The 18339-nt window shown below is 41.9% G+C and overlaps 2 protein-coding genes across 3 annotated transcripts in view; both read right to left on the bottom strand.

Moving 5' to 3' along the window:
• LOC134288710 (uncharacterized) lies at window positions 1–7077 on the bottom strand. The gene is made up of 2 exons (XM_062854395.1): window positions 6434–7077; window positions 1–6341 (listed from the first exon to the last, which is right to left on the bottom strand). Exon 2 carries the CDS (start codon window positions 5873–5875, stop codon window positions 521–523), a length of 5355 nt encoding a protein of 1784 aa, XP_062710379.1. The 5' UTR covers window positions 5876–6341; window positions 6434–7077; the 3' UTR covers window positions 1–520.
• A 5987-nt stretch (window positions 7078–13064) lies between these two features.
• LOC109622524 (27 kDa hemolymph protein) overlaps window positions 13065–18339 on the bottom strand; it is a 46652-nt gene continuing 41377 nt past the window's right edge. For both annotated transcript variants that reach the window (XM_029860794.2, XM_029860795.2), the window contains exons 3-7: window positions 14121–14433; window positions 13896–14059; window positions 13678–13831; window positions 13476–13605; window positions 13065–13409 (exon numbers count right to left, since the gene is read on the bottom strand). In XM_029860794.2, the coding sequence (XP_029716654.2) occupies window positions 13305–13409; window positions 13476–13605; window positions 13678–13831; window positions 13896–14059; window positions 14121–14433 (866 nt within the window). In that variant the 3' untranslated portion in view covers window positions 13065–13304. The remainder of the gene's footprint in view (window positions 13410–13475; window positions 13606–13677; window positions 13832–13895; window positions 14060–14120; window positions 14434–18339) is intronic.

An 18339-nucleotide genomic window follows, 5' to 3' on the forward strand; every position in this document is an offset into this window, starting at 1 on the left:
TGCAGATCGGGGCTCACCTTTATCTTGCTCCGCCGCTCTAAACACCACGTCGAAGGCGTTGTACTTGGGGGGATCCGGCACAGCACTTTACAACTCCGTTAAAGTTAAAAGCACTATTCTTTATTGCGTTCAAATGTCCACTATTTTAGGTACATGCACTAGACAACGCGAACCTTTCATGCAGACCGACTGTAGGTTTAGATTTTATTGGGCTCTATACGAAAACGGTTCTGATCACATCGGTGGTCGGCTCATAACTAAACTAGGTAAAGCGAATACAATCGTTTCTAGCTCAGCATCCGAAGATCACAAAATGAGAGATGAGAAATGTCTACACAAGCGGTGCTGGCTGCCTAAGCTATACTTGAAAACAATCTAAATTCAACATTGCCGCCACCTTTGAAATATACGAATTTCAAAATCAAAACAAAATAGAAAAAAAAATCTTTAACAATATAATTCAATTCACTTTGTTATTCCTTCGATGTTTGCTGCTTCGATGAGCTCACAGAGTGATGATCTATCCGTCGTTCACATGAGCGTCGTCTCCAACTGGTGGGTGATCGTCTGATGCATTGGCTTCTTCAGGGTACGTTGTGTTCGATGAATCGGTTGGTAGGAGGCAGATCTTTGTTATGGGGCGTTTAAAGATGCCTTTGGGAGTACGTAATGTAACAACGCGTACAAGACCGTCTGCTCCAGGATGCACAGCTTCTATTCGGGCCAGCGGCCATCGGACTGGGTGCTGAAACTCGTCGACAATTACTACCAATCTTCCTGATAGAATTTCGTGATTTGGATGGCGTAACCTAGTATCCTTCTGAAGCTCCTGCAAATATTCAGTCCTCCACTGATGCCAGAAGCGCTGGAAAAACTGTTGGAGCTTTTGATGATATGCCAAGCGTGATATTTGGACATCGACAACGCTTGGACTGGGGACAGCATGCATAGTAGAGCCTATAATGAAGTGTGCCGGTGTAAGAACAGCGAAGTCGTTCGGGTCCTCAGTCATGGGAACGATAGGTCTCGAATTCATCGCAGCTTCAATTTCAGTTAGGATGGTAGACAAATCTTCATAGGAAAGCCTCGAGTTCCCTAATTGACGATGGAGTTGCTTCTTTGCCACCTTGATTGCGGCTTCCCAGAGTCCACCGAAATGGGGAGCTTTGGGTGGATTGAGATGCCACTCTATTTCTTGTTCTGCGCAGAATCTCGTTATTCGGTCCATGTCGGCTTCGTTGGAAAGCATTTGGTGAAGTTCTCGCAATTCATTTTTTGCTCCGACAAAATTTTTCCCGTTGTCGGAATGCAAATGACCAGGACGTCCTCGGCGGGCAACAAAACGTCGAAGAGCAGATATGAAGGCCGGTGTAGAGAGGTCACCTACCAACTCCAAGTGAACAGCCTTCGTCGTGAAACACACGAACAAGCAAATGTAGGCCTTCGCAGGGGCAGCGCGCTTGTGGATAGCCTTCAAGTATACGGGTCCCGCATAATCCACTCCGGTGATAGCGAAAGGCCTGCTGACGGTGACTCTCTGGGCTGGCAACTGTCCAATTTGCTGGCTAGCCGGAACGGGATTGGCTCGGGCGCATTGGAAGCAGTTTCTGATGATGCTCCGCACAAGACGCCGTCCGTTAATAGGCCAGTATTCCTCACGCATTACCGATAATGTCAAGTGGCCGCCACCGTGAACCAGTTTGTAGTGAAAGGATTTGGCAATCAGCTGTGCTAGAGGATGGAAGCTGGGGAGCAGGGCTGGGTGCTTGGATAGGTATGGCTGTTCCGATAATTTCAATCGTCCCCCCACTCTAAGAACCCCCTCTGTGTCAATGAATGGACTAAGAAGCCGTAGTGAAGATCGTTTTGGCAGTTGCCGACCTTGTTGCAGTTCTCGTAGCTCTTCGTGGAAACAATCGGCTTGAGCAATTCGAACCAGAGTCATTTTTGCCTGCGTGAGTTCCTCGAGTGACAGCGTTTTGAATTTGACAGGGCCTGTGGAAGTTTGTTGAGTTCTAGAATTGGAGCGGATATTGCTGACGAACCTTTGGCATAGGGCGACTATTCTTGTCAGGCGGGAAAAAGAAGAATATCGTGAGAAGATTGGATTGTAGTACGGCGTACTTGTTGTGACGGCGACTACTACACCTTTTCGCTCGGTTTCGGCTTCAGGAACTTCGGAGGATCTTCGAATCGGCCATTCTATTTCTGGATGCTGCAACCATTGCGGGCCATACTTCCACAAACTGCTCTCCACGAAATCGTCGACATTCATTCCTCTGGATACTAGGTCGGCAGGGTTTTCGAAACCTGATACATGACTCCAACGGGATCCATGCGTCAAATTTTGCACTTCAGAGACACGATTAGCGACAAAGGTTTTCCAGGCACTGGGAGGAGAGCCTAGCCACTGAAGAACCACTGTGGAATCGGACCAGAAGTAAGATTCGTCGATGTTCATTTCCAAAGCCTCTATGATCCGGGAGTGCAGCTGCGATCCAACAAGAGCTGCACATAATTCGAGTCTCGGTATTGAAAGTCTTTTAAGGGGTGCGACTCGGGATTTAGCAGCCAACAGTTGTACACGAACGTTCCCTTCAGTGTCTACACATCGGACGTACACACAAGCACCATACGCAGCTTCAGAAGCGTCAGCAAAAGTGTGCAACTGAATAACCGAGTTTAGTTGAAACGCATATCGGTCGATTCGGAATCTCGCCAAACCAGGAAGCTGTCCGCACAAAACCTGCCATTTGCGATTGATCTGATCCGGAACTTCTTCATCCCAGGAACACGAAACCAGCCACAACTCCTGCATCAGTATTTTTCCCCTAATGACGATCGGTGCAATTAGTCCTAACGGATCAAAAAGTTGCGAAATTCTGGACAAAATCGTTCGTTTTGTAGCTGTTTGTTGGCGCATATCAACTTGAAAATCGAAACGAAATTGATCGGATCCTGGCTCCCACAAGATTCCTAGGGTCTTCACAGTCTCTCCGGGGTTGAATCGATACGTCGATTGGGTTCCAATCTGATCGGCAGGCAGCCCTTGCAAAACATCCAATTTGTTGGAGGTCCACTTTCGCAAAGGAAATCCTCCCTTAGCTAGCATGCCGGTCAGCTCTTCACGCAGTTGGATGGCTTCAGCAACAGAAAAAGCGCCACCGATGAAATCATCTACATAGAACGACTTTTTCACGACCGGAGCAGCGAGTGGAAAGTCAGGTCCTTCATCTTCGGCCACTTGTTGTAGAGCACGTGTGGCCAGGAACGAGGAGGGCGCAAGTCCGTATGTGACGGTGAGGAGCTCGTACGATTGAAGGGGATCAGTGGGTTGGAAACGATACTTAATTTTCTGCAGGGGAGTGTCTTTCGGGTGCACTAGAACCTGGCGATACATCTTCTCGACGTCGGCCGTAATGGCTACCGGAAATTTGCGGTTTCGTATGACGAGATCCAGCAGCTCATGCTGCACGGTCGGTCCCACACACAGTGCCTGGTTTAAGGAAAATCCGCTAGAGGTTTTGCTGGAACCGTCGAAAACTACTCGGGTTTTGGTGGTAGAACTGGCTTCTTTAACGACAGGATGGTGAGGAAGGAAACATTCCTTGGAACCCGCAGCGAAGCCATTCGGAACCAGCTTCATGTGGCCTAGTGACAAATATTCGGCCATGAATTTATCGTAGTCTTCCTTCAACTTGGGATCCTTGGTGAATCTTTTCTCCAGCATTTCGAAACGCCGGACAGCAGTTGCTTCGGATTCGCCAATCATCTCGTCGAAGTTCGGTTGTTTGGGCAATTCTACAATGTATCTACCTACCTCGTCGCGAGAAACGGTAGATTGAAACAATTCTTCACAGGCCTTCTCTTCTATCGATAGGGCGGATCGAGTTCCGAGCTCTTCTATTTTCCAGAAACGCTCCATGGATTCTTCTAGAGAGGAAAGGGAAGTGGTAACGGTTTTGCAGCAGATGGATTCCTGGCTTGAGGGGGAAACGTTCGTACCGCCGGCAACTATCCAGCCAAACACGCTGTCAACCAGATCTGGAAGTCCTTCTGCAAGTTTGATTCGAGCAGCAGCTGGGAAGCAATCGAAGAAGTGTTGGGTTCCGAGTACCAAATCAATCTTGCCCGAGCGATTGAAACTGGGATCAGCGAGTGAAATATCGCTAGGAAGTTTCCAATCGTCTATCGGAATGTCTTCGGCAGGAAGGTTGGAGATCATCCGCTTGAGGACCAAGAAAGACACTTCTTTGGAAAAATTGTCCTTTCGAGAAGAAATGCTTGTTGTGACCGACTCCGTTGCATGATCTGGCTGCTCCCCGATCCCATGAACGAGTACGTTCACCTTCTCGCGCTTCAGTCTCAGAAGCTGAGCCAATCGGTCTGACATGAGGTTGGGTTGCGAAGCACTATCCAGGAGGGCTCTTGCAAAATGTTCCTTTCCATATACGTCAACTATACGGAGAACGACCGTCAACATAAAAATGGTAGGCTGAGGGCTTCGCAGTACGCTGCTACACTGAACGACGGTAGGTTCATCTACATTCGACACCGATTGTACAGCAACTCTTGATTGGGTTCTGGAATACGAAGCTGGTGGCTGATTCGACCTATGGCTGGACTGGGAATTTTCGCCGTTGTTTCTGGGGTAACTAGGGAGCTGACCGGGGTGGAGGAGTGTGTGGTGGTTTTTCCTGCATACCCTGCAGGAGAAATTGGAGGGGCAATCACGTGCGAAATGGTCTTGGCGGAAGCAGTTCAGGCACAAACGCTTGGAATTCACCGTCCGCAAGCGGTCGGCCAGAGACATTCGTTCGAACGTTTGACACTTCACCAGCGGGTGCTGCTGGTCACACGCATGGCATTTCGGAGCGAAGTTTTCGGTAGCGGAATAGGACGACATTTTAACTGGCAATTGCTTACGATGGTTTCCGTTGGGAAATACTGGTGGGCTTGGGTGAGAAGAATGATTGACGGAAATCGACTCGAGCACTCGAATCCGTTTCTCCAAAAACTCGACGAGACATGTGTACGATTGGTCGCCAACTGACTCTGCGTGGTCCTCCCACGCTCGAATGGTGTCATCGTGAAGCCGCATGCACAAAAGATGTTCTAGTAGGGTACTCCACGACTGCGTCGGCTCTCCCAACTGCTGCAAAATCTTGATGTGCCTTTGGAACTCGTCGACGGTTGAATGCAGGGCAGCGGCGCTTTCCTTCTTCATTCGAGGAATATCCAGCAGGTCCTGTAGGTGACGCTTTTTAAGTAAATATTCGTTGGAATAGCGATTGACTAGCGCCTGCCATGCTAGTGGATAGTTGGCAGCACTGATGGAAATCGTTTCGATGATCTGCGCGGCGTCTCCCTTCACCGCAGCCCGGAGGTAGTGGAACTTCTGGATCGGAGGCAGTTCCTGGTTGTCGTGGATCAACGCTTGAAAAGTGTCGTGGAAGGTCAACCACTGCATATAATCACCGTCAAACTCTGGTAGCGAGATAGTCGGCAACTTTAAACCAGCCAAGGTGGACACAGCGCGAGGAGGGGGTTCAGTAGGGAAATTGGCTTGCGAAATGAGTGGAGGCGGTAATTTAGATTGAAGTCTTGCTTTTAATCGGAACAGCCTGGGTTCAAAGGAGGCACGGTATTGTAGATTCAAAACTTTACCTTCGTTGGTCTCCTCCAGGTCCTCCAGCGCCGTCTGCACATCTTCCAGCGTTTTCCATAACAGGTCCAGGTTCTCCAGGCGTATTTGCACCTCGAGCCCATCCCGTTCGGCGACGAAGTCCTCGGTGAACTGTTCCGCACGGCTCAACGAGGCGATCAGAGTGGTCCTTCGGGTTGTCAACTGGTCTCGAGTACGAGTATCGCACATCGTTGATCGTAGGACTCGATCGTTGAAATTGGAGAATGCCTGCCGATATGAAAGACCAGGTAGACCCGGACGAAAGAAAATGGGATGCTTGGAAGGTTACTAACCTGAGCCAAGGCTTGGAAATGCCTTGTATATCAATCAAAACTGGAACGCAGGAACTGAGCTTGCCTAGCACGGCACAGAAGTTGCTCTTTGGCAGGAATATCGTTCTCTGGACGCGAGAAACGACACGGATGGAAGCGATCACAATTAACGAAAAAGCTCGTGTCAAGATCGATGTTCGCACACTATAGTTGATTTGGTTCACAGGGTTTTCTAGTAGGTAGGTGCATCACGGGTTGGTCCACGAACGGGCTGCCACCTGGGGCGGTATGCAGCTGAAGTTGAGAACCGCTGACGATGATTAGACACCCGGCTATCGGTCGAAAATGCGATTGGGATGAGCACTCCGACGAGCAATGCAGCACTACTCCACCGACGAACAGTGTAACATGCAAATTGTACAAAAATCTAAAGGCACCCGTGGGGTGATGCGCAGAATTTGGACAGGTACTTTACCTGACAAATGATTGAATATGCCTTGAATCAATCAACATCTGCACAGGATACCGGCGTAGCACAGTCGTGTCGACCGCATGCAAATATCGGCTCACAATAGGCTCTCTCCAGTAATTTGGTGGCGTTCTTTCGTGGGATGATGGCGTCAATTTTCGACTAGGATGGCGTCGAACAATAGTACAGCGATCCGACAGGTTGCCGCGCGTGGAAGATGGCGACAATGATGCAGCCCCCGATCCTGGTCACGGCACCAGAAATATGTTGCAGATCGGGGCTCACCTTTATCTTGCTCCGCCGCTCTAAACACCACGTCGAAGGCGTTGTACTTGGGGGGATCCGGCACAGCACTTTACAACTCCGTTAAAGTTAAAAGCACTATTCTTTATTGCGTTCAAATGTCCACTATTTTAGGTACATGCACTAGACAACGCGAACCTTTCATGCAGACCGACTGTAGGTTTAGATTTTATTGGGCTCTATACGAAAACGGTTCTGATCACATCGGTGGTCGGCTCATAACTAAACTAGGTAAAGCGAATACAATCGTTTCTAGCTCAGCATCCGAAGATCACAAAATGAGAGATGAGAAATGTCTACACAAGCGGTGCTGGCTGCCTAAGCTATACTTGAAAACAATCTAAATTCAACAGGGGTTTAAGGGAGATTTTAGAATGTTTCAGACCATTTTCGGCGCGATTAAGAGGCGTTACGAAAGCGTTACGGAGGAGTTTTTAGGGGGTTCGGGGTCTCTTAGGTGCGTTACGTGGGGCCCGGGATTTTGAAGGCATTTCAGGACGTTTCAGAGCATTTTCTGTGGGATTAAGAGGCGTTACAAAAGCGTTACGAGGAGTTTTCGGGGGTTTGGAGCCTCTCAGGTGCGTTACATGGAGTCCACTTAATACTATTGAATACCCCAGAATTCCCCGTAATCCCATGAAAACACCAAAATATCTTGCAGGACACCCTTCAAATGCTTTTCAAATCCCCCGAAACAACCCCTTGAAACGCCCCTGCAGCCCCTTGGAACCCTCTCTGGGAACTTTCTGGAAATCCCCTCAGCCCCATCTCAACTGCCCAGGAGAAGACCTGTTCTCGCAAACTAGGTTCTGTAATTAAAGCCCAAACTTAATTTATGCATACATTTACCTCTTTTTATGCCTTTTTTAATTTATGCACATTTTTAATTTATGCAGTCCCAGCCATGTGCATAAAAAGAGGTTCCAGTGTACCTATAAACTTCAATAATATGCCGTCATCTTTACGATGCAATTTTTCTGCTTTGGGTTCGTATTAAGATATGAACTGAAATAGAACTGGATAGAGCCATGAGACGATTTCTGACTGAATATTATTATGATTTGCACGACTTCTTAGGAAGAATCCGCATATGACGTAGCATTTTTTAGCCAGTTTTCAACACCCCTCCACCCTTGTAGCCAATTTTTCCATTAGCTTGTTGCAATTTCAGCGACTTCGGCCTTAAATGCTACGTCATTTATGGACAATCCCTTAGACGCGGAATCATCAATCAATCCACATTTCATTGGTACAAATTTGGGCTCAATTGGGTAAACTTTCGCGAAGCTGGTGCGCGCGCGGACGTTTCGAATTTCCGCGCTGTCATTTTTTTCGCGTCTGAAAATTTTAAATTTTGGAAGTGGTGGTGATTTTTCATATTTCGAATTAGGTCCCGCTGCTGTCGTCGCGTTGGTTTGATTTTTTTGTGTGCGTCGTCGTTTTTCAGTGTGGATGATGGATTGCCCTCAGTGAATTCCGCGTTTATGAGACGTTCTGAAGTGGTGCGGCGATTTTGAGGTGTTCTGGCTTGAGGAATAAGATTTTATGTCTTCAAGAGACAAATTTGGTGAGATCTACCTAATTTTTCTTTTCGTGGTAACCAGGTAAATGATTAAATCATGACAATTTCTCATACGCTTTTTCGCCAAGGAAAGCACCCCATTAAACCCTATCCAATTTCCAACTCCAGATCCCAAGTAACAATTCAAAATCATTAATAAGCATGTCAGTTGATTAAATGTGCTACAAAGGCGCCGACAGTTGTACAAGAGTTTATGTTGAACAAAATGGCGAATAAATGTTTCATGCAGTGGAAACTGCACGTTAGTTAAACATATTTCTGCTTATTGAATAACCAATGGTATAAAAGTTTAAAAACAGTTGCTTAAGTATTGCCATCATCTGTCCAATAGTGCTCTAATAATGATAGAATACAAGCTGCTTCCAACGTATTAGATGCCGTTATTCCACATCAGATCTTCAGTGGAACAAGTAGCCTATTTAAAGTTTAACAACTTTTGCTTGATCATTTTATTCAACTACACTGATATAGCTTAACAACAAGATATTACCATGTTTCTTTAATATAAATGTTACACTTTTATTCAAGCAATGTTGATTAGCAGTGGTACTGTGTCACTTAATTATCGTTGTTCGCCATGCCCCTTTTTGTAAACACGATTGCTGATTAGGAGCCTAAAAAGAGCAACCGCGGCTACAAGCTTGAAGACCAAAAAACTTCATGCAGCAGCTCTAAATATCACACTCTTCACACTTTTAAAAACATTCTGACTCACCTTTTACACTACGCTCCAACGACAGCAGCATCGGCAACAAAAACACCAGAAAATGCAACTGCAGTGGATCCTGGGCGGCTCCTTTTTGGTATTGACGAGGTAGATTACCCACCAAGGTGGCACCGGTCAAACCGGGCTCAGCTTCCTAATGTTCATATTTCCAGCTGATTGGAGATATACACAATCGTTGCACATTTTCCTCTCGACACAAAACAGGACCGGTGAAAATAAAACAAATAAGTTCACTTGTTTGGGCGTTTAAATGAAAAAAAGTTCGAAGAGTCACCAATCTTACAACACAACACCGTGAATTACTGACACGTTGTAAACAAACAAACTAATTAGCATGCATGCCTTATGATTAAACGTTGCGGTTACAATTATTCAAACATTGATCAACTTCAATGTTTATGAAGGCAATTAGTTGAATAAAATGTGTAAGCAATGTTTAAGCAGCATATGTACGGTAATGTATTCGACTTAGGAATTGAATATTTATATACTGCTTTAAATCTTCCGATTCATGTAATTCGGATTGAAGCAGAGCGGATGCAGACGAGTGTGAACCCAAAGATCCAGAGTTCGAGTCTTTCCATTGATGTGATTTGTCCCATAAAATGTAATAAAATAAAGATGTTGGGGGTACATAATCAGAGAGAGCTATTTCAGACACAAATGCAGAAATGTTGAAAGTTAAATCATTTTCTCATTTTATTGTTACATGATGTAACATGATGGTGAAGAAACGTTTAAGAATCGTTTTTGTAGCAATTATAAAATTATATCTATAAATAGAAATAAATTTCGGAAGTTTTATCACGGCTCCAGCATGTTTTGATTGTATTATGGTGGAATAAATATCGAAGAAAGCTTGTTATTATGCGCTATGCTGCTAGTGCACAATAACGGTTTCTAAAACCATTCTTAAATTATTAAACAAATAGCGTCATACAACATTGTTTAATAAACGTTGAAGTAAAGTTTATGATGTTTATGTAAATTGCTGATGGTTCTAACGTTGAACAAGAGTTTCACAACCGATGTACGATCATAGGATAAACTTTCATTTCATCGTGCTTATAGAACGGTTGACGTTGAATAAATTCTCATTTTTGGGCGAACAAGAGTTGAAGAACAGTTTCATTTTAAAATTATTCAAATATAATACGACTTCCAGTTTAATAACGTTGCTTTGAGAAACATTTCTTAAAGCAAAAATTGTTTCTTGGGATATCTATGAAGTGGGCCAAGTTCTTGGACATATTCTGAGTAGATATCTAATCAACATTTCCTTCCCATCCCCGCTGATCGTAAGGACCTGGCCAGGTGTCGAGAGTTCGTTAAATGAAAGGTTTGTCAAGTCCCAGGCAACTTTTCTGGCGCATTAAACGTCTCTATCGACAGCCACCCCAGGATGTGTACGGTCGGCTATGCTATGCTATGCTATGCTATGCTAATTGGGTAAACTTTCGCGAAGCTACAACCGTTTTCGTGAAACACTATTTTTCATCAGACACGAATGCCACTTAAGTGGTAAAGTGTCTTAAATATATAGTAATAATAAACTATTTTTCAGAAGGCTTATTTTTGGACTGTCATATCTTAGAAACAAGTGAACTGAATTGAATGAAAATCTGAAAGTTTATCAACAATATATTAGTGCTTCACAAGTTATTAAAACATTGATACTTTTTATACATTTAAAAAAGTTATCTTAGATTGAAACTTTTTGGGTCTTTCTCGAAAAAATGTAAATCATCATTGCTTCGAAGATTCTGTAATTATATTGATGTACTGCATTCAGATATCTAGTGCGAACTTTTGCCCCACTGTCGAGGTTTTAACAATGTTCCTTTCTGCAAGAAGCACTAGTAGTTTATTGTCTATTCGACTGCACCTCTCGAACTACTATGGAATAACGATTCTCCGACATGAAGAGGTTATGAGATTCTTCTTCTTCCTGTTACTACAAATTCTTATTCCAAAAGGTCCATAAATTGTATCAAAACACCTAGAAATACATTTTTATGCATAATTCTGCCATATCATGACGACCTGATTATGTATCGAACCCATACAGATTTGTTTGGGTTCTTAACTCGTGAGTAGAGAAAGATCCACTGCGAACTTTTGCCCCGTCCAAACTTTTGTCCCACATTACTCTATATTCAAAATAACTACTGTACAGCTATAGATGTCAAGGACAAAATTCCAGGACAGTTTGGACGACCCTGAATGTCTCAAAAGTATATAATAATATCTGTTAGTCTTCCCGTAGGTCCGGTAGTTAATTATACAACGCTACTCTATATCGCGGCTATAATTACTGATACGTGTGTAGACCCGAAGTTCTGCTCTTCGGAGTAGTTTGATTGATCTAGAATGTCTCGAAAGAACTTTTGAATGATTAATACAATTAATAATAGTTAGTTATGTAATGTTACAGTTCATTGCGAAAATAACTACTGTACAGCTGTAGATGCCAATGACTAAACTCCATGGCAGTTTGTATGAATCTGAATGTCCTCAAAGTATATAATAATATTTAATAATCTTCAAGCAGGTCCAGCAACCATAGTTAATTATATAAAGTACTCTGTGTAGCGGCTATGACTACTGATATGAACTGCATGTGTTTATTCATGACATCATAGTGTCACGGAATAGCAGCTACGAAGTGTACGATCATCAATGCTCATTAGAGTGGGTCAACGTTATATGGAGAAAATTTCAATTTGATCCCATCAACCCGAAACAGATCTTTTTTAATCTATATTAGCGTCCAAAACAACTGTGCAAAATTTGGAAGCAATTGGTTGTGTCCCCGTATTCCGGCGTGCGATTGAAATTTGTATGGAATTTAGTATGGGAAAACGTACTTTTTAGCATTTTACTCATAAGATGAATTCTTTTGTCTAATACCATGTAACTAATGACGTTAAAGTATAGCCTAGGGTATACCGACCGCAAAAGTCCGCAAAGTGACCGCAAGAGACCGCAAAGTGATTCGACGCTTCTGAAAAAAGTTATTCGCTTGGTAACTTAGGCCAAAAATTGAGATTTTATTATTGATGTTATTCATTTACATGTTAAATGTTAAGCACCAACTGTATGTTATAACTTTTTTCGCTAGTGTCGGATCACTTTGCGGTCTTCGGCAAAGTTTTTCGGCATATCCTAGGCTATACTTTAACGTCATTAGTTAGATCGATTTAGACAAAAAAAAATATGTTTTTGAGAAACTTAATTATTGAGAAAAAATATGAGAATTAATGAGAAAAACAAAAAAGCACGTTTTTCCATACTAAATTCCATACAAATTTGAATAGCAATGCGGAATACGGGAACGTAACCAATCGCTCCCAAATTTTCCACAGTTGCTTCGGACGCTAAGAGGAATCGAAAAAGCTATATTCCAAAAAAAAACGACTTTGTTGATCTAGTCTAATGCTCATGGTCATGCTTATTTGTTTATCGTTTATTCAGGTTTAAATACAAAAATTTACCGATTGTTTGCTTCAACAATGTTTTGCATGTTTAATGGATTGTTGTCAAAAATCAACAAAATATTGTTTTCATATATTCTGAGGATTAGCTGGAGCTGGAGCAAATCTGAACATGGATTTTGATTCAGCTGCCTAAAATTTGTCAGACACATTTTTCTTCTTCTATGAACAACGCAGCGGAATTTCGTCAAAAAATTACCGAACACGGTATTCAAAATTAAATGTGTATGCCCAGTAAAATTTACCTTACAAAATTTCGTCCATGAAGGAATCGAACCCGTCTTGCTAAATCGAGCGTTTACCGCTTCGACTGTATAGTGGAATTCAACATACAATAATTGTTTAATTGATATTCGCGATATTTGAGATGCTATTTCAAATGTTTTGACCTAATCGCGCCACCCAATGCCACCCAGACGACGGTAGCTGGAAAGTTGATTGGGCCGCATTAGAGCCTCCTAGAACTAATTAACATTCAATTCGATTCAATCCAAAATTACAAACATATATTAACAATTAAATTCAATAAAATACGAAAAGGAACTACACAGCCATGCAGTCATGTTTATTTTTTGGTAAAATAATTTACAATAGGATTTGTCTGATGATTTGAAACTTATCATTAGTTTGACAACAGCTTAGAATTTGGCAATCACCACACACCAATTTTTAGAATTTCACCTCTTGATTCATCCGAATCTCATCGATTTCTGCGAACTCTTGTTCGATAAAGATGCCCCCGGACCTTAATGAACTGATGTTTGATAGGAACTATTGGACGAACATTTTGGCTAACAACGCTAGCAGCCACGTTGCAAGGATTATATGTAATGAAGCTCGGCTCACATCCGCAGCGCCACGCTTCGAATGTTCCGGCTGTAATCGTTAGGGAAATCTTAATTAGTAACGTGTTTCTAGAGAAGTTTACTCACGGATGCTTACCGTAGTGAAGTTAGCGCATGGGGTTTCCCGCCGGACAAACTTGAACAGCGACTCCACCAGGTTGGCTGGGGTGGACTGTCTGCAGTCTTCTAGGACTCTAACGAAGCAATCCCTCAGGTTATCCATATCGCTGATTGAAGAAGAAAGTTTACATTAGAATGGATTGGGAAACAAGAGAATTAAAAAAAAAAGGAAAACTAACTCGCATTGCTTCTTCCCCATGACCAGCTTGGGAATTCCTTCCGAAGCCTGTGGAGTCGGTTCGTCCAGATAGCCCCTCAGAGTGGAATTGAAGCAGTCGATCATTGGCTGCTTTTGTTCCTCGAAACACTCGGGTCCTTCTTCGGCGATGAACACTAAAATCACAACAAAATAGTTACAGTAGGATGAGCGACATGGATTATTTGGCGTTGATCTTACAAGCAATTTGGTCACCATCTTTGTGACACACGAAGTTCAGCAGACCTTGGATGATGTTAACCAGTACCTTTTTGCTTTCCCGTTCCTCCTCCTCCAGACACACATCCACGTCGTTGGAGAACGTATTGATGCATTCAATGGCAGTGGATCGCCTCCGACAGTATCTACGGTTGTAATTGGATTCATAAGACACTATGCCTAACCCTAGAAACACAGATCTCTCACTTGTTGAACACGGTATCCAAATCGCCCGTCGGCTTGGCCTTTTTAATTTCATTCTGCAGATCGCTGAAATCGAGCAGACCCTGTAGACAATCGTTCAGCTTTTGGCCGGATTGTTCGGCTTGCTGGTAGGCAGCGTCACTACCGGCGACACGCGAGCATTTATCCTTCACGATCCGTTGGATGTCCTCTAGGCTAGGGAGGGTAACGTTCAACAGCTCCGGTGGAAGAAGGCCTTCGGGCAGCTGCTCCCGCAGTTTGTCGATATCCAGGTCTTTGATTTCTTTGGGAAGCTCGTCGGCATTGATGGCAGGTGCTGGAATGACATATTTCAATTAGGATATACCGTGATTTCGGGTGGAATTGATCACTTTTCACAGTTTTTGGCGTCTTATTTTTAAATGACAACCGATATGATCAAACTAAATGCTTTAAAACAAGTACGACCATGGATTGCATCAGTCAACGAGGTTGAAACTTTTACTACAAATCGTTGGAATGTAACAAATAGCATCTATATAAATAAAAATGGAATGGTGTTTGTATGTCACGAATAGGCTCAGGAACGGGACAACGGATCTACACCAATCTTTCAGTGTATCATTAGTGCAGGGCTCCGACGTGTTCGTCCGAAAAAATAATTTGAAAAAATCGACCGGGATTGATGCCTTCCCGGGAAAGTTTGGAATTTCATTTTGTGGGACATTTTTCTAGGACGTTTGTCAGGACAGCTAGTTTTAAATAAAAAATAATGAATGATTCTGCTTTCATGGTGAAATTGATCAGTCAATAAAGTGCCTTTGCGAGAGCTTAAAATATTTTTCCCAACTAAATGTGACATCCTAGAATGCGATAAGCTACGCAAAACTTTTACAAGTTTCCTAAATGTTCAATTATTTAAGTTTAAAGTTTACTAAATTTGACGAAAACGTCTGAAAGTATGCTACTTCAACAGAGAATAAGTAATAACTTACAATAATTGAACTTTTACGCATTTTTGATGATGAAATCGTGTTTAACAAATACTTGCCAGCTAGAAACATTCATTGGAATGTTCATTACATGTGCGATACTGCTACAGCAAGAAAGGTTTTAACGTGTATTTCAATATCGCTTATCTCGCAGTTTGAGAAAATATCAAATTAAATATAGAAATATGTTATTCATTAGCCATAAAACTTGCTAACTCGTCATTCAATAACCCTTAAATCAGATGACGGTCATTTTTCACATCTTGTTTTAAGTTTTAAGCGTTTTTGACAAAAAAATTGAACCACTGATAAATTTCACCCGAAATCACGGTACTAAAAAAATGGGTTTTTAAATTTCCTTTTTAAACCTTTTTAATAGACGGGCTTGGTGGCCTAGTTGCTACAGCTTCTGATTCGTATGCAGAAGGTCATAGGTTCAATCCCTGGCCCGTCCCTTTCATCCTACTTTGCATATTTCTATCCACTTTCTCTCTCTTTCTCTTCTCTACATATACAACTCTTGTATTATTATTATTATTATTATTATTACTTTATTATAGAGATTTTCAGCCCTAGGCTGGTTCATCTCTTACGAACTCTTGTATATTGATATTCATATGTTTATAGCCATCGCTAGAACCAGAAACGAATTGCAAAAATTCGTTTCCCTTCCTTCCAACTTCCTCAGCACAGTGTATATAACGCCTACAAGTTATGCAACCAAAGCGATATGTGGCGCTTCATAGTAATCACCACACAATCTATCACCTAACGAACACTTTAAGGCCGGACGGGACGGTGGTTGAATCGTCCGCCATTGCTCTGTTGTTAGTAAGATGCAAATCTCAACTTCTACTTCATATTATTGACTAGAAATTTGATCGTTCATTTGCTCACTTGTGGTGCACAATCGACTTAAGTTTCAGCTAAGTCAGTGCAGTGGAAATTGATATTTGCTTCTTCAAAATCGCGAGGCAAATTGTTAGAAAGAGAGGGAAGATAGGAAAAATTACACGTCGTCCCGTGCGGCCTTAAATATCCCCTATCCATGGATCGCATCACCGACCCAACGGTGACACCCAGATCTCCCATCCTTTCCGTCTAACAAATACCACGTTTCGTGCTGGTTGTGGGGATGCAGGGGTGATCTCGGTCTTTAGTAGCAACAACCAGCACACTCTAACATTCCTTTCCCTTCCCTACTGACTATAAGGACGTGGCCGGCGCCGTTATTGATCAAAAATGTATGAGCTGCTTAAACTGCACTTAGTGCTATTGGTACCAGCTCAGATCAATCACGGAGGAGCAACCATTGACATGTACAGTCAGATTTGATCGTTGATCGTTAGAATTATTATCCACCTTTTAAATAGATTATTGAAACTTCCTGAGACTTTTCAAGATATCGCATAATATAAAAACTCTTTAACATAAAAAGCCGAACTTAAAATGAAAATATGGCATCACTGTCTTCAGCTAAAATATGTATTTTGAGTTACTAAAAAGCTCACATGAACATCCGAAGAGTGAGAAAATAACGGTTTTCAAACACAATTTAAATATCGAAGAGACAAAGATCAACTAAACTAAAATACAGGTCAATATGAGATAGCATTTTTATTCAACTTTTTGTTGTGCTTTGACTTTTTAGCAACTTTTTGTAACTTTGCAAGATGTCTCATTATAAAAAATGATATTTTTTTAATAGGAAACTTGAAAATTGGGTTCTTCAGGGGTATCTAGATTATATCATAATCGGATTCCCCGCCCCAAAATTAGTCTGAATCCAAAATTTTATAATTTTTGGAGACCGGGAACTATTTTTAAAATGCATTTAAAGATTGCATGGGGAAAAATTTTTGTTCGAAACGAACTGTCATTTTATCGATTGAACTATCCTTCTATCCACGAAAATTAAAACTGTTTTGTTAATTTGAAAGGTATTGGAATCCAATAAAATCACGTAAAACTCAGAAAAATGAGCTCTTTCGATTAGGCTATAGAAAATAGCAATATTTTATTCATTAAACAACCCAATTCACGTAGAAAAAATAGTAATATGGCAACACTGCCTTCAAAAAAAAGATGCATAATAATATACTGAAAAGGTTACAGAACATCAAAAGCCATGAAAATCTCATCCAAGAAAGATATAAAAGATTTAGTGAGTTTTCAAGGTTTGAAGGGGTTGTTTATACTAAATTTAGTATATATCGCGTATTTCAAAAGAAAGAACAAAAGTGTCTTCGGCAACATTTTTAGTAACTTTGTCGAAGATACTATTTGGTTTTCTTGGCTTATTTAGAAAATAGAATTTTTAACATACTTTTGAGTGAACTGATCAAAAAACAAAACTTACCAAAAGTTGCTTCTAAAAATATGTAACAACTTTGCAGAACATCACATTATATTATTATACAATTTCACGCTCAAAATGACCACGATCGTGTTTTTCGAGATTTCAACCACTGTCGAGGGGCCCAAGTCTACGCTCCATACCAATTTTAAAATTTTTGTATGGATAAACATCTGCAAGAGGAAGGGGGATCTGAGATAGCCAAAATCACCCGACAATTACAATTGGCTTTTTTAGTGGTATTGAGATACCGTCGTGCGGGGTGTCATTGGGCCAAAATGGGGTGACATTGGGCCACTATGTCGCACGTTTAGAATAAGGCTGGAATGCATATTGTGTGCTTAACTACTAGAATACATAATTCTAAGATACTTTGCATCAAACGTCGGATTCTTTGACTTATATTGAATCCGTGGGATCGATGGACCAATGTTACCCTCTAGGCCCAATGTCACCCCGAACGACGGTAATTCATTATTCTGAATCTGCATGCAAAACTAAGCTGAAATCCAATTTTTCATGAATTTTGGTGCCCGGGAACATTATACAGGGTGTTAGGTTCCTGAGTGCAAACTTTTTAAAGGGTGATAGAGGACCATAAATGGTGAAAGAAATTGTTCTACACTTATGGTCAAATCTCAACCGTTACGTAGTTATTGAACTCTCCATGATTTTTACTATTATTGCCTTAACTGGCTCTAACTTTAAAATGGTCAAACTTATCGCAATGGGGCACGTTCGGTGTAGTACTAGATTTGTAGTAATGAGCTGAATTTTAGTATGGTGAGAAGGTCAATTCTCCGTTTCTGCAACGAAATGGTGCAAAAAGCGTGGGTATTATGATTCCTTGCCAAATTTGATGCTGTTTGAGCAAAACTTTCTATAACTATGATGT

This window comes from Aedes albopictus, chromosome 2 (assembly GCF_035046485.1).
Source record: "Aedes albopictus strain Foshan chromosome 2, AalbF5, whole genome shotgun sequence".
In the NCBI taxonomy this organism is placed as follows: domain Eukaryota; kingdom Metazoa; phylum Arthropoda; class Insecta; order Diptera; family Culicidae; genus Aedes; species Aedes albopictus.

What these genes read in the sequence shown, in the direction of transcription:
- LOC134288710 (XM_062854395.1), bottom strand. Translation starts at nt 5,875, where the DNA reads ATGTGCGATACTCGTACTCGAGACCAGTTGACAACCCGAAGGACCACT.